This window comes from Ruditapes philippinarum, unplaced genomic scaffold (genome assembly GCF_026571515.1).
Source record: "Ruditapes philippinarum isolate M1 unplaced genomic scaffold, ASM2657151v2 ctg3_1_1_1_1, whole genome shotgun sequence".
Taxonomy (NCBI): Eukaryota; Metazoa; Mollusca; class Bivalvia; order Venerida; family Veneridae; genus Ruditapes; species Ruditapes philippinarum.
The window spans coordinates 440,357-467,551 of NW_026858508.1; the positions used below are offsets into that span (position 1 = coordinate 440,357).

General features: G+C 31.9%; 1 protein-coding gene across 10 annotated transcripts in view; it reads left to right on the top strand.

Annotated features, from left to right (window-relative positions):
- LOC132753428 (zinc finger MIZ domain-containing protein 1-like) overlaps positions 1-27,195 on the top strand; it is a 250,516-nt gene that overhangs the window by 215,545 nt on the left and 7,776 nt on the right. For 8 of the 10 annotated variants that reach the window (XM_060743898.1, XM_060743895.1, XM_060743896.1 and 5 more), the window contains 11 exons: positions 13,073-13,342; positions 14,303-14,531; positions 19,493-19,747; positions 19,942-20,175; positions 22,772-22,904; positions 23,377-23,512; positions 23,921-24,131; positions 25,090-25,195; positions 25,537-25,759; positions 26,185-26,339; positions 26,691-26,810. In XM_060743898.1, the coding sequence (XP_060599881.1) occupies positions 13,073-13,342; positions 14,303-14,531; positions 19,493-19,747; positions 19,942-20,175; positions 22,772-22,904; positions 23,377-23,512; positions 23,921-24,131; positions 25,090-25,195; positions 25,537-25,759; positions 26,185-26,339; positions 26,691-26,810 (2,072 nt within the window). Of the gene's footprint in view, positions 1-818; positions 1,127-1,653; positions 1,813-13,072; positions 13,343-14,302; positions 14,532-19,492; positions 19,748-19,941; positions 20,176-22,771; positions 22,905-23,376; positions 23,513-23,920; positions 24,132-25,089; positions 25,196-25,536; positions 25,760-26,184; positions 26,340-26,690; positions 26,811-27,195 lie in introns of those variants that run through there. The other 2 variants (XM_060743903.1, XM_060743905.1) reach the window with 2 other exon arrangements.

Here is a 27,195-nt window from a genome sequence, read left to right on the forward strand (position 1 = left end):
TTTGTATAAATATACATTCAATTTTTATCTTCATAAACTTAAACATACATACCAATCACAAGTTTAAATATATGTAGTGGGTTACCTATTAAGTTGATTATCTGTAGCTAAAATTAGAAATTAATTGTACTTTTAAAACCATTGTTAATTATAGACAGGACAATAGTTCCTATAGGTCCTTATTTATATGATGCTAATTAACTAAATAATTAATTAACTATTAATTGACAGTGAAACAAACAATGTCTTGTAGTGCTGTGGTCATATAGTGCTATATATGAATGATGGAAGATACATCTATTTTCCATATATTTTAATATTACAATAGTGTTAATTGGTGAAATATATTATTAAATTAGGTTAATGTAGTGTTTCGTATTAAATAACTGCGTTTATTAAATTTATCTTATCTGATATACATTAATTTCCTTTTAAACTCATCGTTATACACCCAATAATGAACTGCCTTACAAAAGGTCTGTACTGATATACCCTATTATCATGCTATGTATCAACAAACAATTTCTTTCAATTGCCTTAAAACACCATTTATATTTATCACCTTTCTATAAAAACTGGCAAATCAGTTAACCTCTAGATTAGAGGTTTATTATTGATATTCTATTTGCTATTTCATCTGTTTACCCTTGTCCAATAATCCCCATTGAATGTACACTAGAGTGATTGGCCTTTGTTATAGGTTTTCAGATCCTCTGATTGGCTGCTTTATTATACAGTTACTTCTTCTGTGTACAATATCAGCGTGTTTACAGCCCAGACTGTGTTTACACATTACAAAATTGAGACACCTGCATACTAGCAGTTTAAGAGTAGATAGATAGTCATTTTGTTAACAGGTATCACTTTATCAATTAATCAGGACAATTAACAGTGTAAATAATCATTGATACTGAAAACAGTTTAAACAGATACTGGATTTTAAAGCAAGGACATTAGTTCATTGAGGAGAAATCATCTATTGTTATTGGATTAATACAAAGAAAACTTGATGGTAGCAGACGAACTTTATAAATAAGTGATTTTGAGAGGACCTTATGGATATCAACTGGTCAAATTTGGCCACCGACATTCAGATATCTGTACAAACTGAAACAGACTTTAAAAGGTATATGATTTATTGGAACTAAATAATTTGTACAATGTTTATATTGGTTTATATATACGTACAGTGAATGGGTTTATGACAGAGTTTATAAGGTTTACAGTTTTGTTAACTGTTTCACAGTAAAAGGGGAGCAACTGTTACTGAATTAATGATAATTGAGATTTTTTTTCCTATTGGAAAATTGATACTTATAATTGTTGATTGAGTGATCTTTTTGTCAAGTGGTTAAGTTGTTTTATCGGTGACTTGATGAGATAGAACAATTGATTGTATAGGGGACGAGATTTTTTTTAAAGATTTTGTTTTAGATGGTACGGGTGTATTTACTCAGATTACATGTAAACATTTATTAACAGTAACTTGTTATTAATCGTATATAACATGGGTTATTCAGTTTACTGAATCACGATTCTACACCTACTCCATTTACTGTCCTGGTTTAATTCATATATTGTTCATTGAAGGATTGTTGTACTTGCGGGTTTTTAAGGTCAAAACTTGTAGGATTAGGAGTTGAAATGGTGTGTTTTAAGTGTTTAAAAAGTTATTTTCCTTAATAGATTAAACTTAAAGTTATAGGATTTTTTTCGACATATTGTGAAGTTAATGTAGTGACTTAATTGGTATCAAGTGATAATTGATATTAATTGATAACTAATGCACAGTGTTGAAGCTGTAATGATCAGGTAATTTTTTTTTGTGATTATATATATTTTAACCTTTTACTACCAGACCTTTTGTCAGGGATCTGCTTCAAGTATAACAAATTTTTTATGAATGATAATTGTTCACTTCATGTTCATATGAATTAAATATATATTAAATATAATATAAACATTTTATATATTTTCATATCAAGAAAAAGAATAATTACCATCTCTATTAACAGGTATATCTTGTCTCTTCTGTGAATGAGATGGGTATACCCCTTATATAGGGAGAGAAACTCAAACAGTGAAAAAATCTGTGTCTCCTAAATTTTAAACTCCCTTTTCTTGGTTGGATAATTCATTTATTGTTTGTCATCAATGTCAGTTATGAATGATGAAAAGAAGGGGGAAAACCCCAAGAAGTTGGGACTATTCGCAAATTTTTCTTAACTTGCACTCAAACCACTTGTAGTTTTGATGATCTGACTCTAGCGTCTTAATGACAGTCCAATTATTTCAAATATGCTTTGTTGCAAATTTACAATTTTTGTAATACAGGAACTAAGTATCTTGCAGTATTCTAGTATTCTGACCTATATTGCAGAAATTACATCCTTAAGGAAAGCTTATGTACAGAATTTCATATTTTTTAGTATATTGAAATGCCAGTCTTAGCTTGCAAAGCAATAATTGCATTCATTACTTTGAATTCTTGACAATTGTATGAAAATGTATCTTCAGTGATTACTTTTATTGTGGAAAAACTATCCAAGCTTGCAGTACAGTAAATCCATATATATTACTATGCAATACAGCAATATAAGTACAAGTATTAAATTGCAATGTGAGCATTCCAAGCCCTATTTAAAAATGCAAACCTTAACAGTTATTGTAATACAGAAATTTCAGCAGTAATTGCATTATACAGTAATCACAACAGTTATTGCAACACTGTTATTGCAATAATATAATATCAGCAGTCATTGCAATACAGTAATCTCAGCAGTCATTGCAATACAGTAATCTCAGCAGTCATTGCAATACAGTAATCTCAGCAGTCATTGCAATACAGTAATATCGGCAGTCATTGCAAAACAGTAATCTTAGCAGTCATTGCAATACTGTGAATACAGTAATCTCAGCAGTCATTGCAATACAGTAACCTCAGCAGGCATTGCAACTAAGTAATGCAATACAGTAACCTCAGCAATCATTGCAATACAGTAATCTCAGCAGTCATTGCAATACTGTGAATACAGTAATCTCAGCAGTCATTGCAATACAGTAACCTCAGCAGGCATTGCAACTAAGTAATGCAATACAGTAACCTCAGCAATCATTGCAATACAGTAATCTCAGCAGTCATTGCAATACAGTAATCTCAGCAGTCATTGCAATGCAGTAATCTCAGCAGTCATTGCAATACAGTAATCTCAGCAGTCATTGCAATAATGTGAATACAGTAATCTCAGCAGTCATTGCAAAACAGTAACCGCAGCAGGCATTGCAACGTAGTAATGCAATACAGTAACCTCAGCAATCATTGCAATGCAGTAATCTCAGCAGTCATTGCAATACAGTAATCTCAGCAGTCATTGCAATGCAGTAATCTCAGCAGTCATTGCAATACAGTCATCTCAGCAGACATTGCAATGCAGTAATCTCAGCAGTCATTGCATTGCAGTAATCTCAGCAGTCATTGCAATACAGTTATCTCACCAGTCATTGCAATACAGTAATCACAACATTATTGCAATACAATTATCTCAGCAGTCATTGTAATAAAATTATCTAAGCAGTTACTGCAATACAGTAATCTCACCAGTCATTGCATTAAACATTAATTTAAGCAGTTATTGCAATACAGTAATCTTAACAGTCATTGCAACACAGTAATCTCGGCAGTCATTGCAATACAGTAATCTCAGCAGTCATTGCATTAAACAGTAATTTAAGCAGTAATTGCAATACAGTAATCTTAGCAGTCATTGCAAGACAGTAATCTTGGCAGTTTTTGCAATACAGTAATCTCAGCAGTCATTGCATACAACAGTTATTGCAATGCAGTCATTTAACCTTTACTTTCAATTCATTAATTACAGCTTGTATGTGCAAAATAGTAATTTCATCCATTACTTGCAAATAAGTAATATTTCTTCCTGTATCTACAATACAATAGTCACAGTCTTTATGAGCAATATAGTAATCTCAGTCTGTATTTACAATACATCTCCGTCTATATTTGCAATACTATAATTTATAGCTGCAATTTTGTTATCTATGCTGAGTTATTGCAATTCAGGAATCTCAGTCCTTATTTGCAAAACAATAATCTCAGCTGATATTTGCAATATAGCGATTGTAGCAATTATTTGCAATACAGTAATCTTGGTCATTATTGGAATGCTTTTTCTTAACCTGTATGTGACTCAATCATTTTTATTGATACTGTGTTCCCAAATTTTATGTTGCAATATCCTTGACAATTGTGCATACTTGCAATACCACCTTATACCTGGCCCAATCCTACATTCCTGTAATTAAAGTAATTACATGCAAATTAACTTAAACTTGCAATTAATGAACTAATATTTTACTTGCAAAAAATTTATAATATAAACAAGTTGATCTGCTGATTACTACAATTAGTTCAATACTGCAACTTGTTTTATTAAATAGATGAAGGTTGAGAAGTGCACGTTGCAATTAAGGAAACACTTTATTTCAATTACTTTGCTTTGATAATGCATAGTGCTCTATACTACTTATTAACCTGTATTCAGTGTGGTAATGCATACAATGTATAATTGTTATAGCATGTATAGTGTCCTGACAGAGGCATATCTGTTTAACTGACTTGTTATGGAATTATCAAAGTGATAATAATGATAATTGTCCATCACCCTTTAGTATCCAATCTCTCTATCCTAACAAGTAGGTGCCTTAGATTGATAGATTATCTTACCTCTCTGCCATTTTGCACTTGTTTAATTCAACTTTTTTTAACCTAATCCCTTAAAACATTTAACTTGTATTTTATATAATGCATTTACCCAGTATCTGTCAATTGCTATAAATAAGGGTTATAAATTAGGGTTTTGATTATAAAAAGTTAAAGTTTTTAAGCAATCATTCAATATAAACCTGCATGGCAATACAGCTCTAAGAATTGCTGTTGGCATATGTAGGGCTATTTGGCAATAAATATTGAAAAAGTAATTGAATATGTTTTTAACCAGGTGGGTCATTTCTAAATTTGACAGTTTTATGCCATGAAACATGCTCTTATCATTAAAGTTCTCATTGAAGACATTTAGAATACAAAGCTGCACAAAAATGTGTAAGTTTCATACAGCGATATGCATTTATTCATAATTAATTCTCACAATCATCATGAATATAATGAAAATTTTAACCATATATGATATACTGTTTTAGCATGCAATCTGTGTACATTTGTATAACTGTTCAAAATTATTAATGTTGTAATAAGATGCTTGCCTTTTTTATGAAGTTAACAAAATCTATTCTTAAATGGTGGCTATAAATAATAAAAGATAAAATTCTTATCAATCTTTAGAAAGGGAAATAGTTAGCAAGATAAATTTGTAATAGAAACACTGTATACAGATCAAGTGTATTAGCTGTGTCAACAAATAAATCTAGCATTTTAAAGCCAACCATGTAATACCACAAAACATTCCACTTTACTGTGCAGTGTTATAATAAATCAATTGTAAAATCAATATAGATCAAATAGGAATGTGGACTATCCATTTATCTAAGACAGATCTCCATTAATATACTTTTCATTGTCACCCAAAGTCTCTATTGTGTATATAAAGTTTTGCTTTAAAGTAAACAATGCAATATTGAAATAATATACACCAAACTGTGTCACCCTGCCTTACGCCTACTTTATCAAGTGTGTGATAATACTGGTGTAAAGTTTTTATATCATCATTTTTACTGACTTATCTGCCAAGTTTAGTGAAAGAATATACCTAGCTAGTATGTAGACATTGGTTTTGATAGGTATACAACTGTTTGTGTCCTGGGGCTATATTTATCTAGCTGTAAATACTGTACTATAGTATGTAAGCCATGATCATATCTGATAAACTGATTGTGGAGTATCTTGGACTATTACAGATGTAAAATGATAACTTGTTTTCCCCCCACAAGTAAATCGGTTGCAATAAATGCAATATTAGTTTGTTTATCTGCAAAGTTAAAGGTGCTAAAGTAGAATCTAATGTAAGTTAAAGTCCCACCTTCTTCCTGTTGATGTGTTATTGTTACTCTGTAATGTAAAGGTCAAGTTGTCATTGTAGATCTTTACTTATCTAACAATCTACCTTTGGTGCATACTTACCTGTCTAGAAAACATTCATTACCGACCTGTTTATCTAAATGATTTCATGCACTACAGGTACACTGATGAAACACTGCTTCTCATGGAGTTCATTCATAGAGAAAAACCTTGTCAGTTTACCATCTTGTTACTGTTATTATGAGAACTTCTATTGTGTATTGTCTTTTATATGTTGGAAGTCTGCTAATTTGGCAGATTTTTTGTAGGCATTCCAAGAAATATTTGCTCAGCAAATAAATGTAGATAGATAGTGTGATAATTTCATTTTCAGTTGATTTAGGTCATATTCTGAATATAGAAGTAGATCTAAATATCAGAATGGCTTGAATTTTAGTAGTCATGCAGTAACTGCTTTTTGAATATGAAAAATAATCAGAAGAGGAAACCTTGGTGTGGATATTGTTATGACATTATATTAATCCTTAAAGTTTGTTAGTTAATGGAGCACATTTTTCATACAGATATAAATGCATTTTCCCTTACCGGAAAGCATATACAGGAATGAGGGTGCAGGGAATGTGACTACAAACTTCATGTTATTTGAGGGTTGTTTTCGTTACAAATACTGAGGTACCAAAAGTTTTTAGATGGCTGGCCTAGCTCTGTAACTTTTTTAGTTGGTTGTCCTTATTTTCATTCAGTTGATGTTAATCATTGAGATGTTTATCATTGAGATATTGAAATATATTACTTTTTCAATGAAGATCAAGCTGACTCAAAATCTATAGGTACAGATGATATCATAATGTTTCATATAGTTAACAATAGTACACTATTAACCACTTATTTAATACACTTCATATTGGAAGCCCAAGTTTTCAAATAAAAAAAAAAGAACGATGTTCTGTCCATTAAATTACATTGCTCTGTATACTTTTGTGCAAGAATAATTGAAAAGATATCTGTTAAAAACATTTATTTGACGATTTAAAAAATAATAATAATAATAATGTTACATTCATGAATGTATTTAATTATTAAAGATTGTTTTTAATTCAAACAATGCTCTAAGAAGTTGTTTTTTTGTGTTTTGTAGGTTTCTTAATATATTGCCGATCCTAATTCATGATGCTATTTTCCTGTTTATCTGAACTCTTTTAGTTCTTACGTAGTTAATTGTGATTTTGCCTATGGCTATTACATCGTCCTTTGCATACATGACGTCTATCATGTCTCCTCAATATTATTGGATAACTGACTAAAATTTTTAAGGCATAAGCTTGTTTACAAACAGGAAAAACAAGCAACGTGTTGACTGACATTTAATGTCATTGTGTCTCCATTATAATTGTTGTTTGATATCATTGATTGTTCACCAGTATTTTAAAGTTAGCGTTTTTATATTAATATTAATGAGATGCGTCTTAATTAATAACAGTTGTCTTAATAGGTTAAGATAATAATATTAATAAGTCCTGTTTAATGATTTATTCTCTTAAAGCAAAATTATTTAATAGTTCTGAACATCAGCAAAAAATATTACTGATTTTAATTGTTACATGAACATTTCACGCTCTTCATTCACAGCATCTTCATCATGATGGCGTTTATTGTTTTGTCGCGGTAGTAATTATTTGAAGATTATCTATGCTCACTTAATATATGATATTGGAACTCAATTATTAGATGAAATCAATTTCTGTAAGCCAGCTCTTGATAAATTATTCAAGAGATTTGAAGAAATTTTATTGCGAAAGCACATCTTTTGCTTGTTGACTGCCTGTCTATGGATCCCTATTGATTGCTGTTCCAATATGGCCGCTCCCTTTACTCTGTATCGGTTATCGGTTATTATATTATTGAATGGCAGTTTTAGAGAAGATGCATTGCATCAATTCAAATCACTAATATATGGATTGAATAAATATAGATTGAAGATGATTGGGAAATTCTCTGTGACTGCTCTGCCATATGGCATCATAAATAAATCTGATGTTAACACAAAACAACTGTCAAAGAGAACATTTTGTTTAGCATTGTGTTTAGTTTTTGTGTGTTTGTTTTTGTTTGTTTTGTTTTTTTGGTAAATTCAAGTCATAAACTAACAATTTATTATGTAAGCTTCAAGTTATATTGGATTTATTTTTTATTTAATCATTTATGTTTTAGCCAAAATATAAGTTACATACACTCTTTTAATATTTGTAATGTTGCAAAATCATTCTCCTTGTTTGTATTTCTTTCTTTTCTTTCTTATTTCTAAATTGTACGAAATCTTTTTCTTCTGTCCTAGAAAACAAACAGAAAACATTTTAATGTTCTTGTTGATGTTAGGGTAAATTCTGTGAGTCATTGTTTAGAGATTCTACTGACTACAACAGAGTAATGTAAGGTTACAAAGCTCCCTGGCTTGCCAATTAATTTTGTAGATTTACTTTACAACAGAGGCAATAACTTCACTTTCTCCACTGTCTGCTAGCAGGGCACATTATATAGGGGATTTTTTTAGACGTTTATTTGGCATTATATGAAGAAAAAACTGTGCTGTTATATCTATATCCTTCTGTTTCATAATTATAAATAGAAAGAAATTATTGTCAGTAAATTTGATTTGAGGTATTTCTTGTTCTGGAATTATTTTGGTTAAGATACAGGCTTCCGAAGCATCTTTTAATTTCTGTTTAAACATTTAAGTTGTTTCATCCCTTTTCTTAGAGCTTTCTTTGCTTTTATTTTCAATTCATTTTGAAGACTTTCATTGTATTTAATTGATTAATCATATATATTCATTATGATATCTTTAAACAGTTAAGTTGATATAGATGTTGTTAAGAACAGCGTTTGAGCAAACTAATTCATACAGTCATCAATCACCATTCAACAATAGCATGTAATGAACTGTGACCTGGAAAAGGGGGAAAAGTATTGCCTGCTTCCATGTCTACAAATTGAATAATGGAGCTTAACAGGAGTTAACGGCCATTTAACAGTGTACAGGAACCTGGGAGAATTTACGCTGACAGTTGGTAGCTTGTAATTCACAGTTTGTACCTACTTAACTACTTGTAATCAAGACATCATAGGCAAGCAATTAATCAATCAGTAAGGAGAAAAAATCAATTAGCACCCAATGATTGTGATATACCACTAGTGGTTAACTTGGTTTGTTTCTACGTTGACAGGTAGCTGTAACATAAGTGACAACTTACATGAATGACAGCACGATATAAGCCAGAGGGCACTTAATATGAGTATCATATAAAATCCTAGTATTTTATACCATAACAAGTAATTAGACAGTCCGCTTATGAAATAACTGTTACCTGAAAGACAAGGTAAATTTGTTTTTATAGGTCGGTGTTATGATTATTTAGTGACATGACAGAAAGTGGTTAATTTCCGCTAATTATAGAGATTTGCTACCTGTTTGTGGTTTGATAACCTTTATTAGGTTAATGAAAGCTGGCCAATGTTTAGTTTCCCTCTGCATCAGCTTAGTGATAAAGTTATCTTCTCTTTTTGTTTCCCAAACACCTGATATTGTCCTGTTTAAAAGATTTTGTGTCGTAATAATTATAGTTTAAACGTTTAAATTTGGTTTTTAATGTGAGGTGGAAAAAAAAGGTAAGTAAAGATGATTAATTCTGTAGGGCACGCCAAAAAACAACAACAACAGTATCAACAATTGTCAAATGTTATGTAGAGGATTTAATCTTTAACACATAATTACAATCTCAGTTGAAGGTAAACAGTGACATGTTGAGGGAGAAAATATATGAATACTTAATGTGTAGAGATAACTGCCATTGCTCAGTATGTTAACTATGTGTCTCCTGATTTTTCACTAGTTTTATCTGTATGTAAATATACCCAGTAGTGATAACATTGCACAGAGGTATGTACAAGAATTGATAGTTGTCAAAGCAAACTTGTTGACAATGAAAACTTTAACAGAAGTATTTGTTTGATATAGACGCTTAAGCAACAGTTTTTATTTCAATTATTTGTCTAAAAATAAAGTGAGACGCGTAATAAAGAGCTATGATTATTGGTAAAAGCTGTTACCACTGTAGGGAAGGAGAAAAGAAAAATAGATACATGGCATGAATTGAAAATAATGTATATACATAGAGATGACATAAAACATCTGTTAATGTCTGAAACAAATACTGTTTTAATTAAAAAGTCTTGGATCCATAGCATTGATATGTTCATTTAAAGATTAATGTGGCAATTCATTTTTCATTGTCCGGATATCATCAGATGATTTTCTTGTCATTTAAAAAATTCTCCTTTCAATTTTGGTTGATGCATTTGGTCCTTTTTGAACTTTATACTCTTTAAGAAATGATGCATTTGATTTTTTTGGAATGTTCAAACTTTTTCATTTCTGGTCCTCTTGGAACATTCTGCTCTTCCATCTCTTGTTGATGCATCTGGTCCTCTTGGAACATTCTGCTTTAATCCTTTGTTGATGCATCTGGTCCTCTTGGAACATTCTGCTTTTATCTGTGGCTGATATATCTGGTCCTCTTGGAACATTCTGCTTTTATCTGTGGCTGATATATCTGGTCCTCTTGGAACATTCTGCTTTTTCATCTGTGGTTAATGCATTTGGTTTTCTTGAAACATTCTGCTCTATAATCTGTGGTTGATGCATCTGGTCCCCCTTTAATGCAGATGGTCTTTTTGGGACAATCTTCTTTTATTTTTGGTTTGTTCCTGTTATAATTAGAATAACAGCTTACAGCATGATCTTGTCTTCCTTTCCACGATAGATGTAATATAGTTTAGTTCAATTTGCTGCAGATCAACATATACCGGTAATTGTCTTTTATTGATGAAAACTATATACTTAAGTTTGATTTTCATTGTTTTTGTTTATAGGAAATGTCCCCAGCTTAACAGATCTTAGTTGATATCATATAACCATCTCCTTCTACTTTATTGATTAGTTGTTTACAGGGACATTAAAACTTGTTTTTCTTCACAAGAGTCTCCGCTAAGTAACAGACTGACTGATAAATATATTATTTCTCAGTATCTCTTATTTTGCTACAGACAATGTTATTTATTAAAGCATTAACTTATGCTAACTGCCCACACTTCAATAATATGTTTACCCTTGGAAGATAGCATCTATTTACTGGTGATTGACAGCTAAGTTGAGTTTACGGCCCTAGCAACAAGAAAATTTCTCTCAATCAGGGTGATAATTTCATGATCTCATTTTCAGTGATGTGATATTACAATGAAACAGAAGATTAAGCTCACGTTTTCTTTCAGGTTGAAACAAGACATTATAAATAGCCTCCTCGGTTTATTGAAAAGTCCACATTGGTTTTATTGATATGTAAACTGTTTGTCAACTTAAATGTCATACTAATGCTTAAGGCGGTAATTTTGACCTAGCTTAAATGTTACACTGAATTAAAATAATGGATCACAAGAGGTTTAACATGTTTTAATTGAAAATGGTAAATTCTTTGTGGTTTTTTTTTATGATGAAGGAATAGAGTAGGTCTATGAATTATGGTAACTTTTGTATGGTCATTTTAATAGGGAGGGGAACTTGAAGGTGTTTTTACAGTCTTGTTTGGGACTTCCCCGTTTTTCGTAACAAATTAATTAGTTACTTTCTTTCATAAAGGGGCATATTTTATGATCAAATAAGGAAGTTGAAATTGTTTGTCATTATTTGGGACTCAAGTTTTGTATTGAGTAACTAAGATGTTTGAATTTAAGATAAAATATTTAATCTTTGAAAAACACCTTCAGAAGGAGCCTGTTATCATGTAACGTAGCGTTACAGCACAGATAAGCAGTATCTTCATTACTGCACTTTATTTGGTTACAGCGTGTCCTTAAAACTGTTGAAAACTTGAAATTGATTTCACAGGTCATACTCCTAGCTTAATAATCTCCAATGTTAACAGGTATGACATAGCATAAATGTAATTTTAGATGTATTTTTTTTAGCTCCCAGCGATGAAGATTAGGTTTGTTCAGGCAATCATTAAATGTTACAAAATCACAAAGATTTTGATATAAGTCATGGATATATTATTTTTTTTAGGAAAAAAGAAGATATCTGTAAATTGTTAGTTTTGATTACATGTGCTGAAATAGCGCTATTTGGTAATGTGATGGGAAAGCATTTTAATTCACACTGATATAGTATTAAGGTGAAAGGGCAACTTTTGATTGTAAGGATGTATGAAATTTACATAAATCTTTTTGAAAAATAGCCAAAATCATACAAAAAATATTCTGAAAGAACAACACAGTTACTCATTATGTAAAAATTTAAAGCTTAGAACAAAATTTTTGCATACATAAACAAAATAAAAAATTAAGTGACACTTATAGATTGTTCTGTCAATTGCAATATATAAATGAATCTCTAATTGTTGCACAATTACACAAACATGAAATCAGTCAAGTTTTTGGACTATATTACAGCATATATTGTCAAAAACTAAGTGTGTTTATCAAGAGAATGTTTCCGGTCATGTTTGAATCCAGGAAGCATCACTTAGCAAGACAACTTTTCCTCTAAAAGCTCTAACTCTCCTTTGCAAAGCTTTTTTTATACATCAGGGATAATAAAACAAAGGCAATATATAATATGTAAACAGGAAGCTTGAGGCATGTCTTAATTTCGCTCTATTTAAACACTTGATGAGTGTTATTTTGGTGTAACAGTTTTCGATAAGAATCAGCAAATTGAAGTACCTCATAGCACATGTTACAGTATCATTTTTGAAGAGGCTAAGATGATAAGAGTAATTTCCCCTTCTCATTGATGGACAGTTTATTTGACAATCCTTCATCAGATATAGAAGAGGCTCAAGTATTCTATTCTTATTAATGCATTGGTGTTGTTGACATTGGTGCCAACATTGGTGACTTGTGTGTAAGATATAAGTGGTTAATGTTTAAGTTCAAATAAATTAATAAGCATAATGTTTCTGATTTCAGTGACCCAAATGTTGGATGGCAAGGTCAGCACGGTGGGGCTGGTCCCCAACAGTCTCTGTCAGTAGTAACCACAGTGTGGGGAGTCACGCCTACAACCCAGACGACCCCATACAACCACACAACCCCTGGTGGCTACAACACAAACACTACAATGAGCAACACAAACTACACACAACCACCTCAGGGATTCCCCGGCAATCAGATGCAGAAACCAGGCTACGAAAGTAACGCAGGCATTTACCAAAGGAGCAATTCTTATCCATGTCCGAGGTATCCTTCGCTTTTTACATATATTTGGTATTAAGTCACATTGACACTGATAAGGTCCTGTCTGGGGAATACCCTAGATGCCCCTACTTACATTAACCTTTAGCTTGCTGGTGGAAGCATATTCTACCCATGTGACCAGTGCAAGCTGTGATCAGCCGACATGATGGTGCACTGCTTGCTATTCAGTCAGTGAATATTTTGAATTGTTTTCTAAAAATGATAAATGGTTTTGTCCAGATTGAAATGGGCAAGCCGATTTATGATATTTAGCATGATGGGGTTTAGCTTGAGGAACTACTGGATGTTTGTAATGTACTGAGGGGAGGCTTTCTCGCTTGAATGAGTTTTTAATATCCTTGCCAAGACTCAAACCCATCGCAGTGATGCACATCGGCAAGTTTTTTAGGAATTTATTGCAGTTCTTAAACTCTTAACATTGATACAGTTACACACCCAGCTGTCTGTTTTCTGACAGATTTGTCATTGACCTTAGTTGTATTTGGCATTTATTAAATTAGTATTTGATTATTATTTCCTATTACTTAATAATACCTCTTGACGAATTTATCTAAAATCTATTTTGAAGAGCCTATCTATATTTCATAGAAATAATCAGTGATATGATCTTGCGTAATTATTCAACATTTCTGAGAAAAAGTGAACATTAATAGATAGGAACAGGAAACAATATATGAGCAGGATGAGGGACTGGTCTAAGATATAGATTAGTAACGGGGGTTGAAGGTCAATATAAGGTTACTGATAGCTTCAGATGGTGTTTGATTGGGAGGAAAACAAGAATAATTTATAGTTTTATATGATATGAATATTTCATCAGCATTTGAAATTAATGATATGTAGCTTATGTTTTATGCAACAATTTGTTGCTATAATAGATTGTTACAAGGTGTGTGTGTGTTCTTCATGTATTTACTGATCACTTTATGTTGTGTTTTACAGTGGTTATCCACCAACCCCCAATACCCCAGGATCAAACACACCCGTTTCTATGGCACCAAAGAATGACTACCATGCACCACCAGCAGCATTGTCTGCAGCAGCTCTGGTGGCAGCCGCAGCTACGGCAACAGCAACTGCCACGGCAACGGCAACCTTATTACAGGAGCAGCAGACACAGCAGCAACAGTTTGATATGCAGTATAATAACCAATATAATCCTCAGATGCAGGTAAATAAAACATTTCTCCCCTACATATATACATTATTGAAGAATAGGGCTAGAATAGAGCTATAAAATATTACTCAACTCGAGATCGGTATTGACATCGCTCTTTAGTTAAGTTTTTGGGTACAAGTTCATATATCCCAAGTTTTTGTGTGCAAGTTCTTAAATCAAACTACTGAAAGGAATGGGTTGCAACTTCACACACTTGTTCTCTGTGATTATCTTACATGATCATTGATGGGCACAAGACCCATTACTGTTGAGTTAAGTTTTCACAGAGTTATGCCTATTTTCTATCTGTCGAGCACTGAGAAAAGTCAAGCGCACTGTCTTATGGGTAGCTCTTGTTGGTACAGTATAATTTAAGTTAAAGCTTCATAATTGCAGCTCAATCATGGTAAATTTGTGTTATATGTAAAAAGCATATTAAGCTCTGGTCTTGTAACAGTAAATATCCAACCTTTGAGCCCAGTTCTCTGAAAAAATGAGTTGAAAAGTGAAAAGTTATTACTAATCTTAAATTAATAATTTAGATAATTAAATAGTGATTGAGATAAAAAAATAATTTTACTGTTAGATTAAGATTTCCGTGATAACATTTAAGTGCCACGTGAGTTAAATCTCGCAGAGGAAAACTCCATGGCTCTTAGGGAGAGGAAAAATTTAATACAGACATTATTGATGTCCTTCAGTTCTGTACAAATGGGTCATTTTCAAATAATTTTCCATTGTTAATTAGCTTGTCATAGTTTTTGACAAAAATTGACCATCTGTCATATTACAATAAATAACGGCACAAAGAAAATCGCTTTGCAAATCTGATTTGTCATTTTTCCAGACTCTCCGGATCAGTCGATGATATGGCAAGAAAAATGAATATAACAAATAGTTTGTCATTGCAGGGAGAAAATACATTAGATCAAAGTATTTTATTACATAGCACTTAATTTGTAAATGAAGTTGGCTGATAACAGCCTATGAGAATCAGTTCTATGTACCAGCAGGGATGGCGCGGATAATCAATAGAGAACTTGAAATTGTTCCGTTGGCATTTCTCTTGTTTTTACCCTGTTGACAGTGCGGAGACTGTTTGATTAATGATGCCGAAGAATAAAACTGCCGATTGGAAAAGTATGCTAGCTTTCCCCCTGTCTTTAGAGTTTCCTGAATGAAACAATTGCTCCGTTATCACTTCTAATTGTTTAATTGCTTGACAATACTCATGTATTTAAGACTATAACCTTTTTTTAATCCTGTTTAAAAGATTGGGATATATCCGGGGTTTTTTTTGCTCTTCTTCAATTGGTATTTCAGGAATAAAGATTTGTATTAAGTATAAGTGATTAACAGAAAAGATAATGTAAATGTGCAAGGAAGTTAATTTAAATTGTAACAATATATTGTATTAATTAAAAAGTTTGGATAGTGTATTGTTTTACATATATATTTATATATGTAAGTAATTAAAAAAAAAACACACAACAAAAAACCTTACTTATTTTGATGTGTATGTTTATGAAAACATTACTTTGCCATCTAGATATTTTTCATAGGTTTATGAGATTGTCAAAAAATAATGTTTTGATTTGTTGCTACAGATAATTTACACCCACCACCCACATTTCTTCCCCCCCCCCCTCCAAGACCAAACAGAATCCGAAAAATAATCAAATGAACTTGTCATTAAAAAGTGACATTTATGTTTATTTCTCAGATTTATGTAGGTTGTGAACATTATAGAAATTGAAGAGTGAAAATGTCAAATGTTAGTACATGTATATATAATTAATATTACTAATAGTACATAGTGTTGTTGCATTTAAGTCACCATAAAATGAATCATTGAATTTAGCTTACAGCTTAAAAAAACAACAACAACAAAACAGACTTGTCATTGGTCACGAGTTTTGTACATATTTAAAATTCCAATGATAGTCATTGTTTTAAGATGCAAACAAAAAATAAAATGAATCAGTTATTTACTTTAAAGATCCCCCCACTCCCAAAAAATAATGAATAAATAAATAAAAAAAAAAAAAAATACAGATTTGCTGATGGAATTTCATAAAGATTTTAAAACGCTCTCAAAAATTTGTTGTGACAACTTCCTGTTAACAGTTCGAAAGACGTAAAATGAGCCCAAATTGTCGTTTTAACGAAAGAACTGTAGAAGAGAAATTTTAAGAACTGGAATTAATGAAAAACAGAAAAACCTCACAAAAAATTGACAGAAAATTTCTAATTTTCTGAAGTTTTGGAACAAAAGAACTAATCAAATAATTCCACTGTTCTTTTTTTTCTTTCTTAATTTGTTAAATAACATTCTGAAATTTGATGCCTAATTTATTAAGCCAAATAACTAAACAAATCTTTGCAGAATTAAATTATATTATACAATCATATATACATGTATATGGTATTTCAAAATAATATATGATATGTCTATTTAATTGTTTTTAGAATGTTTAAGGTTATCACTGGTATTTTTAGTAACTTTGATTCTTCAATGTATTTTGTCATAATAAAAATAAAATTACTACTCTCATAGTAAAAAGTCCTATAGAAAGAATATATGAGCTGTGTCATGACAAAACCAACATAGTGCGTTTGCGACCAGCATGGATCCAGACCAGCCTGCACACAATCCGCGCAGGCTGATCAGGATCCATGCTGTTCGCTTACAAACCCTATTACAAGTACAGAAACTGATAGCCAACAGCATGGATCCTGATCAGACTGTGTGGATGCGCAGGCTGGTCTGGATCCATGCTGGTCGCAAACGCACTATGTTGGTTTTGTCATGACATGGCTCATATCTGGCATAGGTCACTAAATTGTCTCAAACATGTGCAGTGAACACAGCCTTGTGTGCTTAGCATGAAAAAAAATCTTAGAAAAAAAAAATCAATAAAAAAAATTACATTGCACTTTGTTGGTAAGTTTGTTGTTGTTCTTGTTGTTGTTTTTTTGGCATCAGAAACTTTCTCCTTAAAGATCAATAGTTTCTATAAGTGTACTTAATTCTCTTAATTAAATCTGAAAGTGTCGGACAGATGATATTGTATAATTTGTCGGAGAAGAGGAATTGTAAGGATATTATTTTACACTTGATTATACTAACAATCAATACAGCTCGGAAAACGTTTCTAGGAGACAGCTAATCTGAAGTTACCGTATTTGTTTCAAGAAATTGTCTTGCTATGATGTTGATTTTTTTATGACAAATACGTGAAAATGATTGTCAAAGGGTCGGTAAGTATTTGTGGCCTATATTGATAGGAACATAGAAAAATGCAAATAGCAAACTACTGTACCTTATTGCATGAATAAGTTAACGCGAAGTGAGTTTTTTTGACAGAATGCTTTTAGTAGTAACCTTGTTACAGCTTGCAGTTGGTTGGCCTGTCTGTCTGCTTACCTTTAACTTCATCATGCTTATTTGACCAAAGTTATATCTATTTGAATTGTCAGTAACAACAACAATAGATAATACAGGAAATCTTCATTGAGGTATTCTAATTACTTGACTTTAAACAAGTTGTTGCCCTTTTGTTAATGTGGGGGTAGGGGTTCAAGAGAACTACTAGATGAGTATGTTAAAATGTTAATGTTAAGTTTAAAGAACCAAGCACCTTTTCCCTATGTTAACTGTATATACCTTGTGAAATAGGGCTCTCAAAATATATATTAAAAATCTATAGGTCATTTAATAGAACATGTTTGACACTATATATAAGGAAGGTGATAGTGATCATACTGCCTCATGGACCGACAGAATTGTCGGAAAAAGTTTGATAGGAAAATGACATCATTATAAGTGTTGGAGATATTTTCCTTGTTTTGAGTTAATTAACATATAAATTTCCTTAAATCTCCATATTAGTGAAATCAGGCATTTTCGTATTTGTCTTTCGTGATGCTGTATGATTTGTGTGAGACAAGAATAAAAATAGTTTTACATCTTGGCTTAGTGTCTGACTGTCACAGAAAATTGACAACAGTTTGAGAGTAGAGACAAGTTGAGTTCCGTATTATGTGGCATTTAGCTACATTTTTATGATACTTTATTAGGCTGCCTTAGTTTTGTACGTCATCATGTATGATAAAGTTGGGAAATGAAGTAATTTGGCGCTGAGAGAATAAATACGTAATTGATTAAGGATGGTCAACCGATGATGTTTTGTATGTCAAATGGGCCAATAAACAATTTATTTTGGATAATGGATATTTTTCCTTGAAATTGTCCTGTCCATTGTTGATTTAAGATAGGTATATGAAAATGCTGAAATAAAGAAACCAACAGATTATAGAGTTTGGTGTGATTGCAAAAATTGCCTGGCTACAAATTGGTGTGCAGGCTGGCCTGGCCCTACACTGTTGAGTCTAGGAAAGTAATTACCTTAATTAACTTTAAGCGTAGTACTATGACTAGTAATACGTCAGTGTGCCGCTTTACCCAAACTTGCAATCAAAAATCATAATGAACATAGTGAAAGTTAAAACATATTATTAAGATTAGCCAGGGAAATAAAATTGTTGAGAAGCTCTTTTCATTGATAAAAAATTTATTGATATACATTTGTATTTCAAAAAGTGTAAAAACAACAGAAGTAGGTCCTTATGTGGTAAATGATAAGATGTGTGAAAAAGAATTGAAATGTGGTTGTAATTACAGTAATTATTATCAAATACAGAACAATGTAGTAGATAATTCAATTGTAACATGCCACAAAATACATTTAATAAGTGAATTTAATCATAATCCTATGAAATAGGGGAATTTGATCATATTCCTACCAATAAATGTACCAATAATAAAGTCATCCATTTTTACTTTACCATACTTCGAGGTTTTAGTTTAAAAAGGTCTTTCTGGTATCTGATATATTTCATATTGTGAGTTAGTTTCCAACAAATATTTTGTATATACATGATGTTGTATACTTTGTTGTTGTTTATTTCAGATGGGCCCAGGTAATCAAGCAGCTCAGTATAACAATCAAGGCTATGGAGGTATGCCACAAAGACATCCAAACCTTATGGGTACTGGTCGTACACCGGGTCCCGGGCCTGGGCCAGGCCCGATGAAGAGTAATATGATGGCCATGTATCATCAGAGAAGGGCTGCATCAGCCCCGTATCCCCAACAAATGATGAATAGCATGCAGGGTATGCCAACCAAACGTCCAATGTCGCAATATCCACCAAATGGAGCACAGGTAATTTTATTCATAACTGTTTTTCAGCTTTTACAAAGTAAAGAGATTTTTATAGGTAAAAGAAAACTTTTAATTCACTTTATAGAAATGTGGTAATTTTTAAAAATTGTTCATTCTTCAATGGTACTTTATACCATCAAATACTTTGGAATCAAAGAATTAATTGTTGCATTTAAAATGTTTTGTATTTTCAGTACGGACCTCAGGGGCCCTATTCCCAGTACCCAACAAAACCACAGTATCCCAGCCAGCAGCCCCTTCCATCACCTACATATGGCCCACCACAGCCAGGTATGAGACCCAATGGGCCATATCCAAATGGTCAGAACCCATATATGACCCAGGGACAATACCCGCCAACACGGCCTAGCATGAATGGCCAGAGCTATAACCACTACTCGTCCAGTCCTACACAAAATACTTTTCAGGTGAGATTCTTACTATACAGTTCATGACTTAGTAATTTATATAAATGTATGCCATTATTATGAGGACATAAATGGAATAAAAAAAGCACACCATCAACGTGACAGGTATATCAATTTCTGTTAACGAGAAAACACATTTATCCTGCAGCCTGTCTCCTATCTCTCAAAACAGGATCAATAGATTCAGTGTTTGAAATTAAAAGATAATGATTATTCCATTGATGAATACTAGAAATTAGTTTTAAGTTCGAAACAATGACATTTAGTAATTATCATGGTAAATTTGCTTTTGTGTGTTTTTCACTGCACCATAGTTTCTTATTGAAAGATATTAATAGGTTTTCTATTAATAACCTGAAATCAGTTCAATGTTGAACTAGTTATTTGAACACTCTCTGGGATAAAAGGTAATTATTTTACACGGAAAAAAACTGGAACTTTTTTATTAGATAAAACTGTATCTTTAATTTATAGAGAATCTATTTTAGTTTGATTGTGTAGGAAGCTATAAGCTTATAAAAACATCCTGCTACCAACCGGTACTGAGCCATTCTGAGTGTAAAGTTTCTTGCTCAAGGAAACAATGACTTGCTCTTGTGTACCTGGCAGGGTTTGAACCAACGTGGCAAGCAACCCTTAGATTACTTGTCTGACATATTAACCATTTGGCCATGTCACCATATTTTTAATTAAGAAACCTTTTCATTAAAAATGTGGAAAGGAACCATCCAATTATAATTTGAAACACATTGAAATTTCTCTATAAATTTATATATTGTTATCTACTATTAAGACTAAACTATCAGAATTCTTTATTTCACTTACCGCTTTGGGTTCGAATCCCGACAGGGATTTTAGATTCTTTCATGTGAGGAAGCTATTCAGCTAGCTTACGGAACGTCAGTGGTTCTACTCAGGTGCCCGTTCGTGCCTGAAATAATGCTCGGAAGGGCACCTGAGGTCTTCCTCCACCAGTAAAGCTGGAAGGGCGCCAGATGACCTATACTGTGTTGGTGTGAAGTAAAACCCAAACAAACAGAGAATAAGGAACTGAAACTTGAAATATTTTTAAGAAACAGCACTTATATACATATTAAAGCTTTAGTGATTAACAAAGTTATCACCTTTCTTAATTCCATTGCAACAAAATGGAATATATAGAGTATCATATGATTTTGTGTACAAAAATCAAAAGATGTATTAGAAACTGGAATCCTCTGATGTATTTTGTAAAGGTTAAATGATGTTTGAAATTTGTTGTTACTTGGTTTGCCATTTCAAGATTTTCCGTTAGCAAGCAATAAAATACCATTAGTGATTTGCAAGCTTTGAAAGCACCAGTATTTTAGATCCCATTATTTGAAACATTAGAAATGAAGAAGAAAAAACTGAACACTCTGTGATATTTCATGCAGTAAATGAATCATTTGAGAACATTTATTTCATTTTGTCATGAAAAACATTCCGATTTTCAATATTGTAAATGTTACATGTATTACATTTCATTAATGCCTCCACAAATATTTATGAATGTTAAACCTTATAATAGTCTGCTCCTAGTCAGAAAAGACAGGTCGGTGGTTCTACTAAGGTGCTCAGTTGTGCCTGAAATAATGCACGGAAGGGCACTTGAAGTCTTCCCCCACCAGTAAAGCTGTGTTATTTTTATTTATATTGGTGAGATATGGACGAGCATCCACCAGATTGAAAATAATTAAGCTGGTTGAATGTAAAAATCAATGCTGCTAATCATGGTCTGCACTGTTCACTTTTAAGTCAGTACTAATATTGTGAAATTTCCCTTCAAAGATGATGAATTATTTTGTACAGATTGAAAGCTGGATAAGTCTGTTGAAGATATTTTTAAAAGCATGATAAGGGTTAAAAAAATTTATATTTTCAATACTGATGTATAAGATACAACAGATGTTAAGCAAATTATACATGTATTATATCTTGTATTATGTTGCTGTGTTGTCTTCATTTATTGTGTTGTTGTTTCAATGTATTTTATACCAAAAAAACAACAACAAATAACAACAACAACAGAAGGTTGAAAGCTGTTATCTCTGTTTTTGATGATTTAATGTTTTGGCAACAGATTGCTTTTAATTAAGTTTAGAAACTATGGATCAACTCTTCCAATTACATTAATTCAGTGTTCAATGACAGCAAGCTGGGACTAATTAAATTGTTGTCTTCTTTAAAAGTAAATAAAGGTGTTTGTTAAAATATAGCTATGTGAACAATAGGGATATGTTTTCTTATAGAGATTGAGAAGCAGAATTAGAGGAAAGTTTAATCTGTCCAAATTTTAGGTTATCAGATTGTTTTGTTATGTCCATTTCTCTAGTTTAACACTGCCCTGTTAAGTTGTTTTGTTTGTATTATACATGTATATTACAGTTACTGGCAATTACATTTATAATGACAGGGTTTATGTGAAACAGTTATATCTCAATAGTTTTCAAAAGGACAATATATCTCACCAAACCTGATACAACAAGCATAATTTTCATTATAAAAAACAACAACTTCAAAAACATTGACTAAATTATAAAATATATTTTATATAAATATATCGTTTTCATTTCAGCCAAATAGCAACATGAATTACCCTCATTCCCCATTACCAGGCAACCCTACTCCACCTATGACCCCAAACAGTGTCCCTTACCCACCTGATGTGAAACCAAATATGATGGCTGGCCCAGCAGCAGTAAAGAAAGGTAACTTATGTCTATTTGTTGTTTTCCTATTAAAATAAAAGAGTTCAGCTTCATTACACATGATATCTAATCTGCATAGTATACTAAAGAAAGTTGATTCGTTTATGCTGAATTTAACAACTGAATATTATTTGCATAATAATCTTAAAGCATTCATTCCCTTTTTTCTCCAGCAAAAATAATACTATTGACTTGTCTTACGACTTTTAAAACTATTGACTGTGTGTCTTAAGAGTTTTTATAGAATAATTTAAGTTTCTTGTTTTTGTTAACAAGATGAAAAGTTAATAATAATCAACAGAGTCTTTACTTTTCCTCTAACTTCATTTCTGATTGTATTATAGAAACTCTTCAAATCATACATGAAAGTCGTATTTTGTATAATAGAATTCAGGCCATTTATTGGAATTCAGGTCATTTATTGATAATTTAGAGGCAATTTTAATGTCATGTTATTATTCTATAAATGTAGAAATTGACGAGTTGAGGCTGACATTTCCAGTCAGAGACGGTGTTGTTTTGCCGCCATTTAGACTGGAACACAATCTGGCGGTCAGTAATCATGTCTTCCACCTACGGGAGTCAGTCTACCAAACTTTGATGTGGAGGTATTAGTTTGTTTCATTTTCTTTGTATATATAAATATGTTATACTACAGGATCTTTTTAATCAAGTTTGCAATTCATAAAGAAATGTGTTATAGTGGTCAGAAAGTGAAAATAGAGGCACAGTGTCATACTTTTACCAAATAAAGGAAGGTTACCTCAAATTAGAATATTTCAGACTACATTATTTTCTAGTGCCACACATAGGTATAGCTAGCTATAGAAACAAGTAAAAAATTAACAAACAGTTTAACATTTTGACAGGGATCGGAACAGAATTAAATATTCTATATAAATTGTAACTTTTTTTTGTATTTAATTCAACAAATTTATGCAAATATATATGTTTACATTGTTGTAGTGTTGAATGAAAGTCTGTTATATATGATGTTATAATTTTTGTATTTTTAGGTCTGATTTAGAACTTCAGTTAAAGTGTTTTCATCATGAAGATCGGCAGATGAACACCAATTGGCCGGCATCTGTGACGGTCAGTGTAAATGCAACTCCGTTACAGATTGAGCGGGGAGAAAATAAAACGGCGCATCGGCCACTTTACCTCAAAGAAGTCTGTCGGCCAGGACGGAATACAATACAAATCACTGTTACTGCATGTTGTTGTGTAAGTATTGAAGTTGGAGACATTGTCACTCTTATATATACTTGTTTAAAAGTACGTCTGCCTCCAGATGAGTCGTAACATTTCAAGAAAATAAAAAAGATTCAAGTAATAATTTACATGATATTTGCGATTAATGCCTGACTGTGCAGTATTTATTACAATATTTATATTGGTGACTTGCGCAGTAAGGGCTATTTGCATATATTGACCTTATTTGGGGAATTTACGTGGATTGTAAGTGCTATTTGCAATGTGTAAACTACTTTCTTGGTCACTTCACAATATTTTACTTATAAATAGATTTTTAAAATCTACATGAAAATTAGGATGAATGTACAAGCAGTCTGCTTTTAAAGGAATGTAGAAAGATATTTTAAGACTCTGAAGGCTCCTTCAAAAAGTAAAAACTGTCCTTTCACAAGGTTTTGAAAAGAACTCGCATGATTTTGATTCACAAGAAAATAATTATCTACATTTAAGATATTGTTTAAATAAACTAGTAAAAGCAGCTAAGTCAGCAAAAAAAAGATCAAGAAAAAGCTCTTTAGAACTACATAATTACACAGCAAGATAATGCAACATTTAGTCTGAAATTGGTCTTTATCAGTGTCTGGATCTTAAGTATATTAAGATGTAAAAGGGGAAGTAACTCTTAATATTGTTTTGATACTTGTAAATTAACAGTTACATACCCTGACATTCAAAAGTATATTTAAGGTTAGGTTATGATATTAATGTCACAGGATGAGAAAAATCTGCTGCCTGACCGGGACTCTAACCTGGAACCCTTGGTAAACCGTTCTGCGGGTCTACTGATTGAGCTTTTCGCCCCTTACACATCTCCCCTTAAAAGTGAGCAGTTCTGACCAGTGAAACCAATATTTGTAAGGTTTTAGAAAATATGAAAATTGAAATAATAAATGAAGATTTTAATGTATGTAATTTGTTTATTTTTCAGTCTCATTTATTTGTTCTTCAATTGGTACATAGGCCAAGTGTAAGGTCCGTACTTCAGGGTTTATTACGCAAACGTTTGCTACCTGCAGAGCACTGCATTACCAAAAGTAAGTAACTTTTAATAATTTTCATTGTTAAGTTTGTGTTAAGTCTTGTTTTAGACTTGTTTGAAGTAAGAATTGTATTATGAGGCTTCGGAAGGGGCAACAAACATGTCTGATTCTAAATTGATGGTATGTGCTAATCATTGAAGCTTTAGGGAGCGTATAACCTTCAGTACAGCATGGGAACTAAAAAGTTCAGATATTGTCCATGATTACAAAGAAGTTAAAGATTTTGGGATGGAAACCTTGTGTTCATGTATATTAAAGTGATGTACATTTATTCTTTCATAACCTTTTCCTTTATTTTTTTTACCAAATAAGTAAAATAACTTAATTTATTACAGTCAAAAGGAATTTCACGACTGCGGCATCAAACAATGGTGGAATCAATGGCGATGATGGGGTAGAGCAAACTGGAATCAAAATATCATTAAAATGTCCGATAACTTACCGACGGATAGCATTACCAGCACGAGGTCATGACTGTAAACACATTCAGTGCTTTGACCTAGAATCATACTTACAGTTAAATTGTGAGCGAGGCCAGTGGAGATGTCCTGTCTGCAAGTATGTACCTTACTGGTTCTTTGACACTTTTTCACACTTTGTCTTTGTTTATATTATTTTACAAATGTTGTTTTACAATTTTATGATTATTCCATTGTGCCTTACTTTAAAGACTTTGACAATTGAATTTTGACAATTAAACTTCAATGTTTGCTGAACTATTTTAACCCAATAGCCTATGAATAAAAGGTGTTCCACATTTATTCTTCACGTAAGGTGTACAACAAAACCTAATACTGTAATAGTTCTTAAATCAGTGAACTTGTGATCAGTGTACAAGAAGGTATATATATACCTGTAGATAAATTTCTACTTTATTTATAAATCATGCACAATGCAATATAGGTCTTGTATGATAAAATGTGTTGCAAAGATCAATAAAGAAGATATTTATGTTTACACTATGATATGATAATGTTTTACAGTAAGCCAGCATTACTGGAGGGTCTGGAAATAGATCAGTATATTTGGGGAATCCTAACAAACTTACAAAATACAGAATTTGAGGAGGTCACCATAGATCCAACTGCAAGTTGGAAACCTGTACAGCTGAAAAATATCAAAGAAGAGGAATCTGGAAGTAAGTTTTCACATCTTGTTTTATGTTTTATACTTAATAAAAAGGTCATTGTTTAAAAGAAAAATAAAATCAAATATATTCTACATGTATGAAGCTGGTGTTCTTGATTGAAAATTTCAAGATCATACTTGAGAACATAATTTTACTCGATTTGAAAATGTAAATTGATTGTATGAAATTTTTAGAAAGGTGGTTATGGGCAGAGGAGCATCTTGGGTTATTCTTTACATGTAAGGTAGATAAATCATCATAAGTATTACCTTAAAAGTTCTAGTGTCACTTAAAGAAATTAAAGAATGAATCAAGGATAGAGAACTTAAATAATATACTAATTTTGATTGTGTTTTGCAGCAGAACCATGTGCAAGATGGATGAAGGCCATGTCTCCAGCCAGTATGCAGTTACCCACTATGAACTCGTGGGATATGGGGCCGGCACATTCTCCATACAATAACATGCCACCTTCATCAGGTTAGTTATATAATACTTTAACCTAAATGTGTGTGATAGGAATACCCCTTGTATTGTTAATCTAAACTAGTTTGTCTATAAGTAAAAAAAAAAATGAAAAAATAAACAGTCATCAGTTCAAAGCTTGGTCAGACAGCATAGATGAGCAGGCCAGCCTTTTTCTTTACTAGTATAGTTGACATGTCGCCAAATCTTATTGTTTTAAGATGGTTAAATTTGATAAAATTTCTATGTTAAATGTATTAATAGCTTTATCATAGGCATATTGTTAAATGCATATCTATTTTAAGTTAAGATATAAGTTAAGGGAAAGTAAGATTTTGAAGATTTCTGAATTTTAGAAGACACAACATGATTTACATGTGATATATATATATAGCATCAA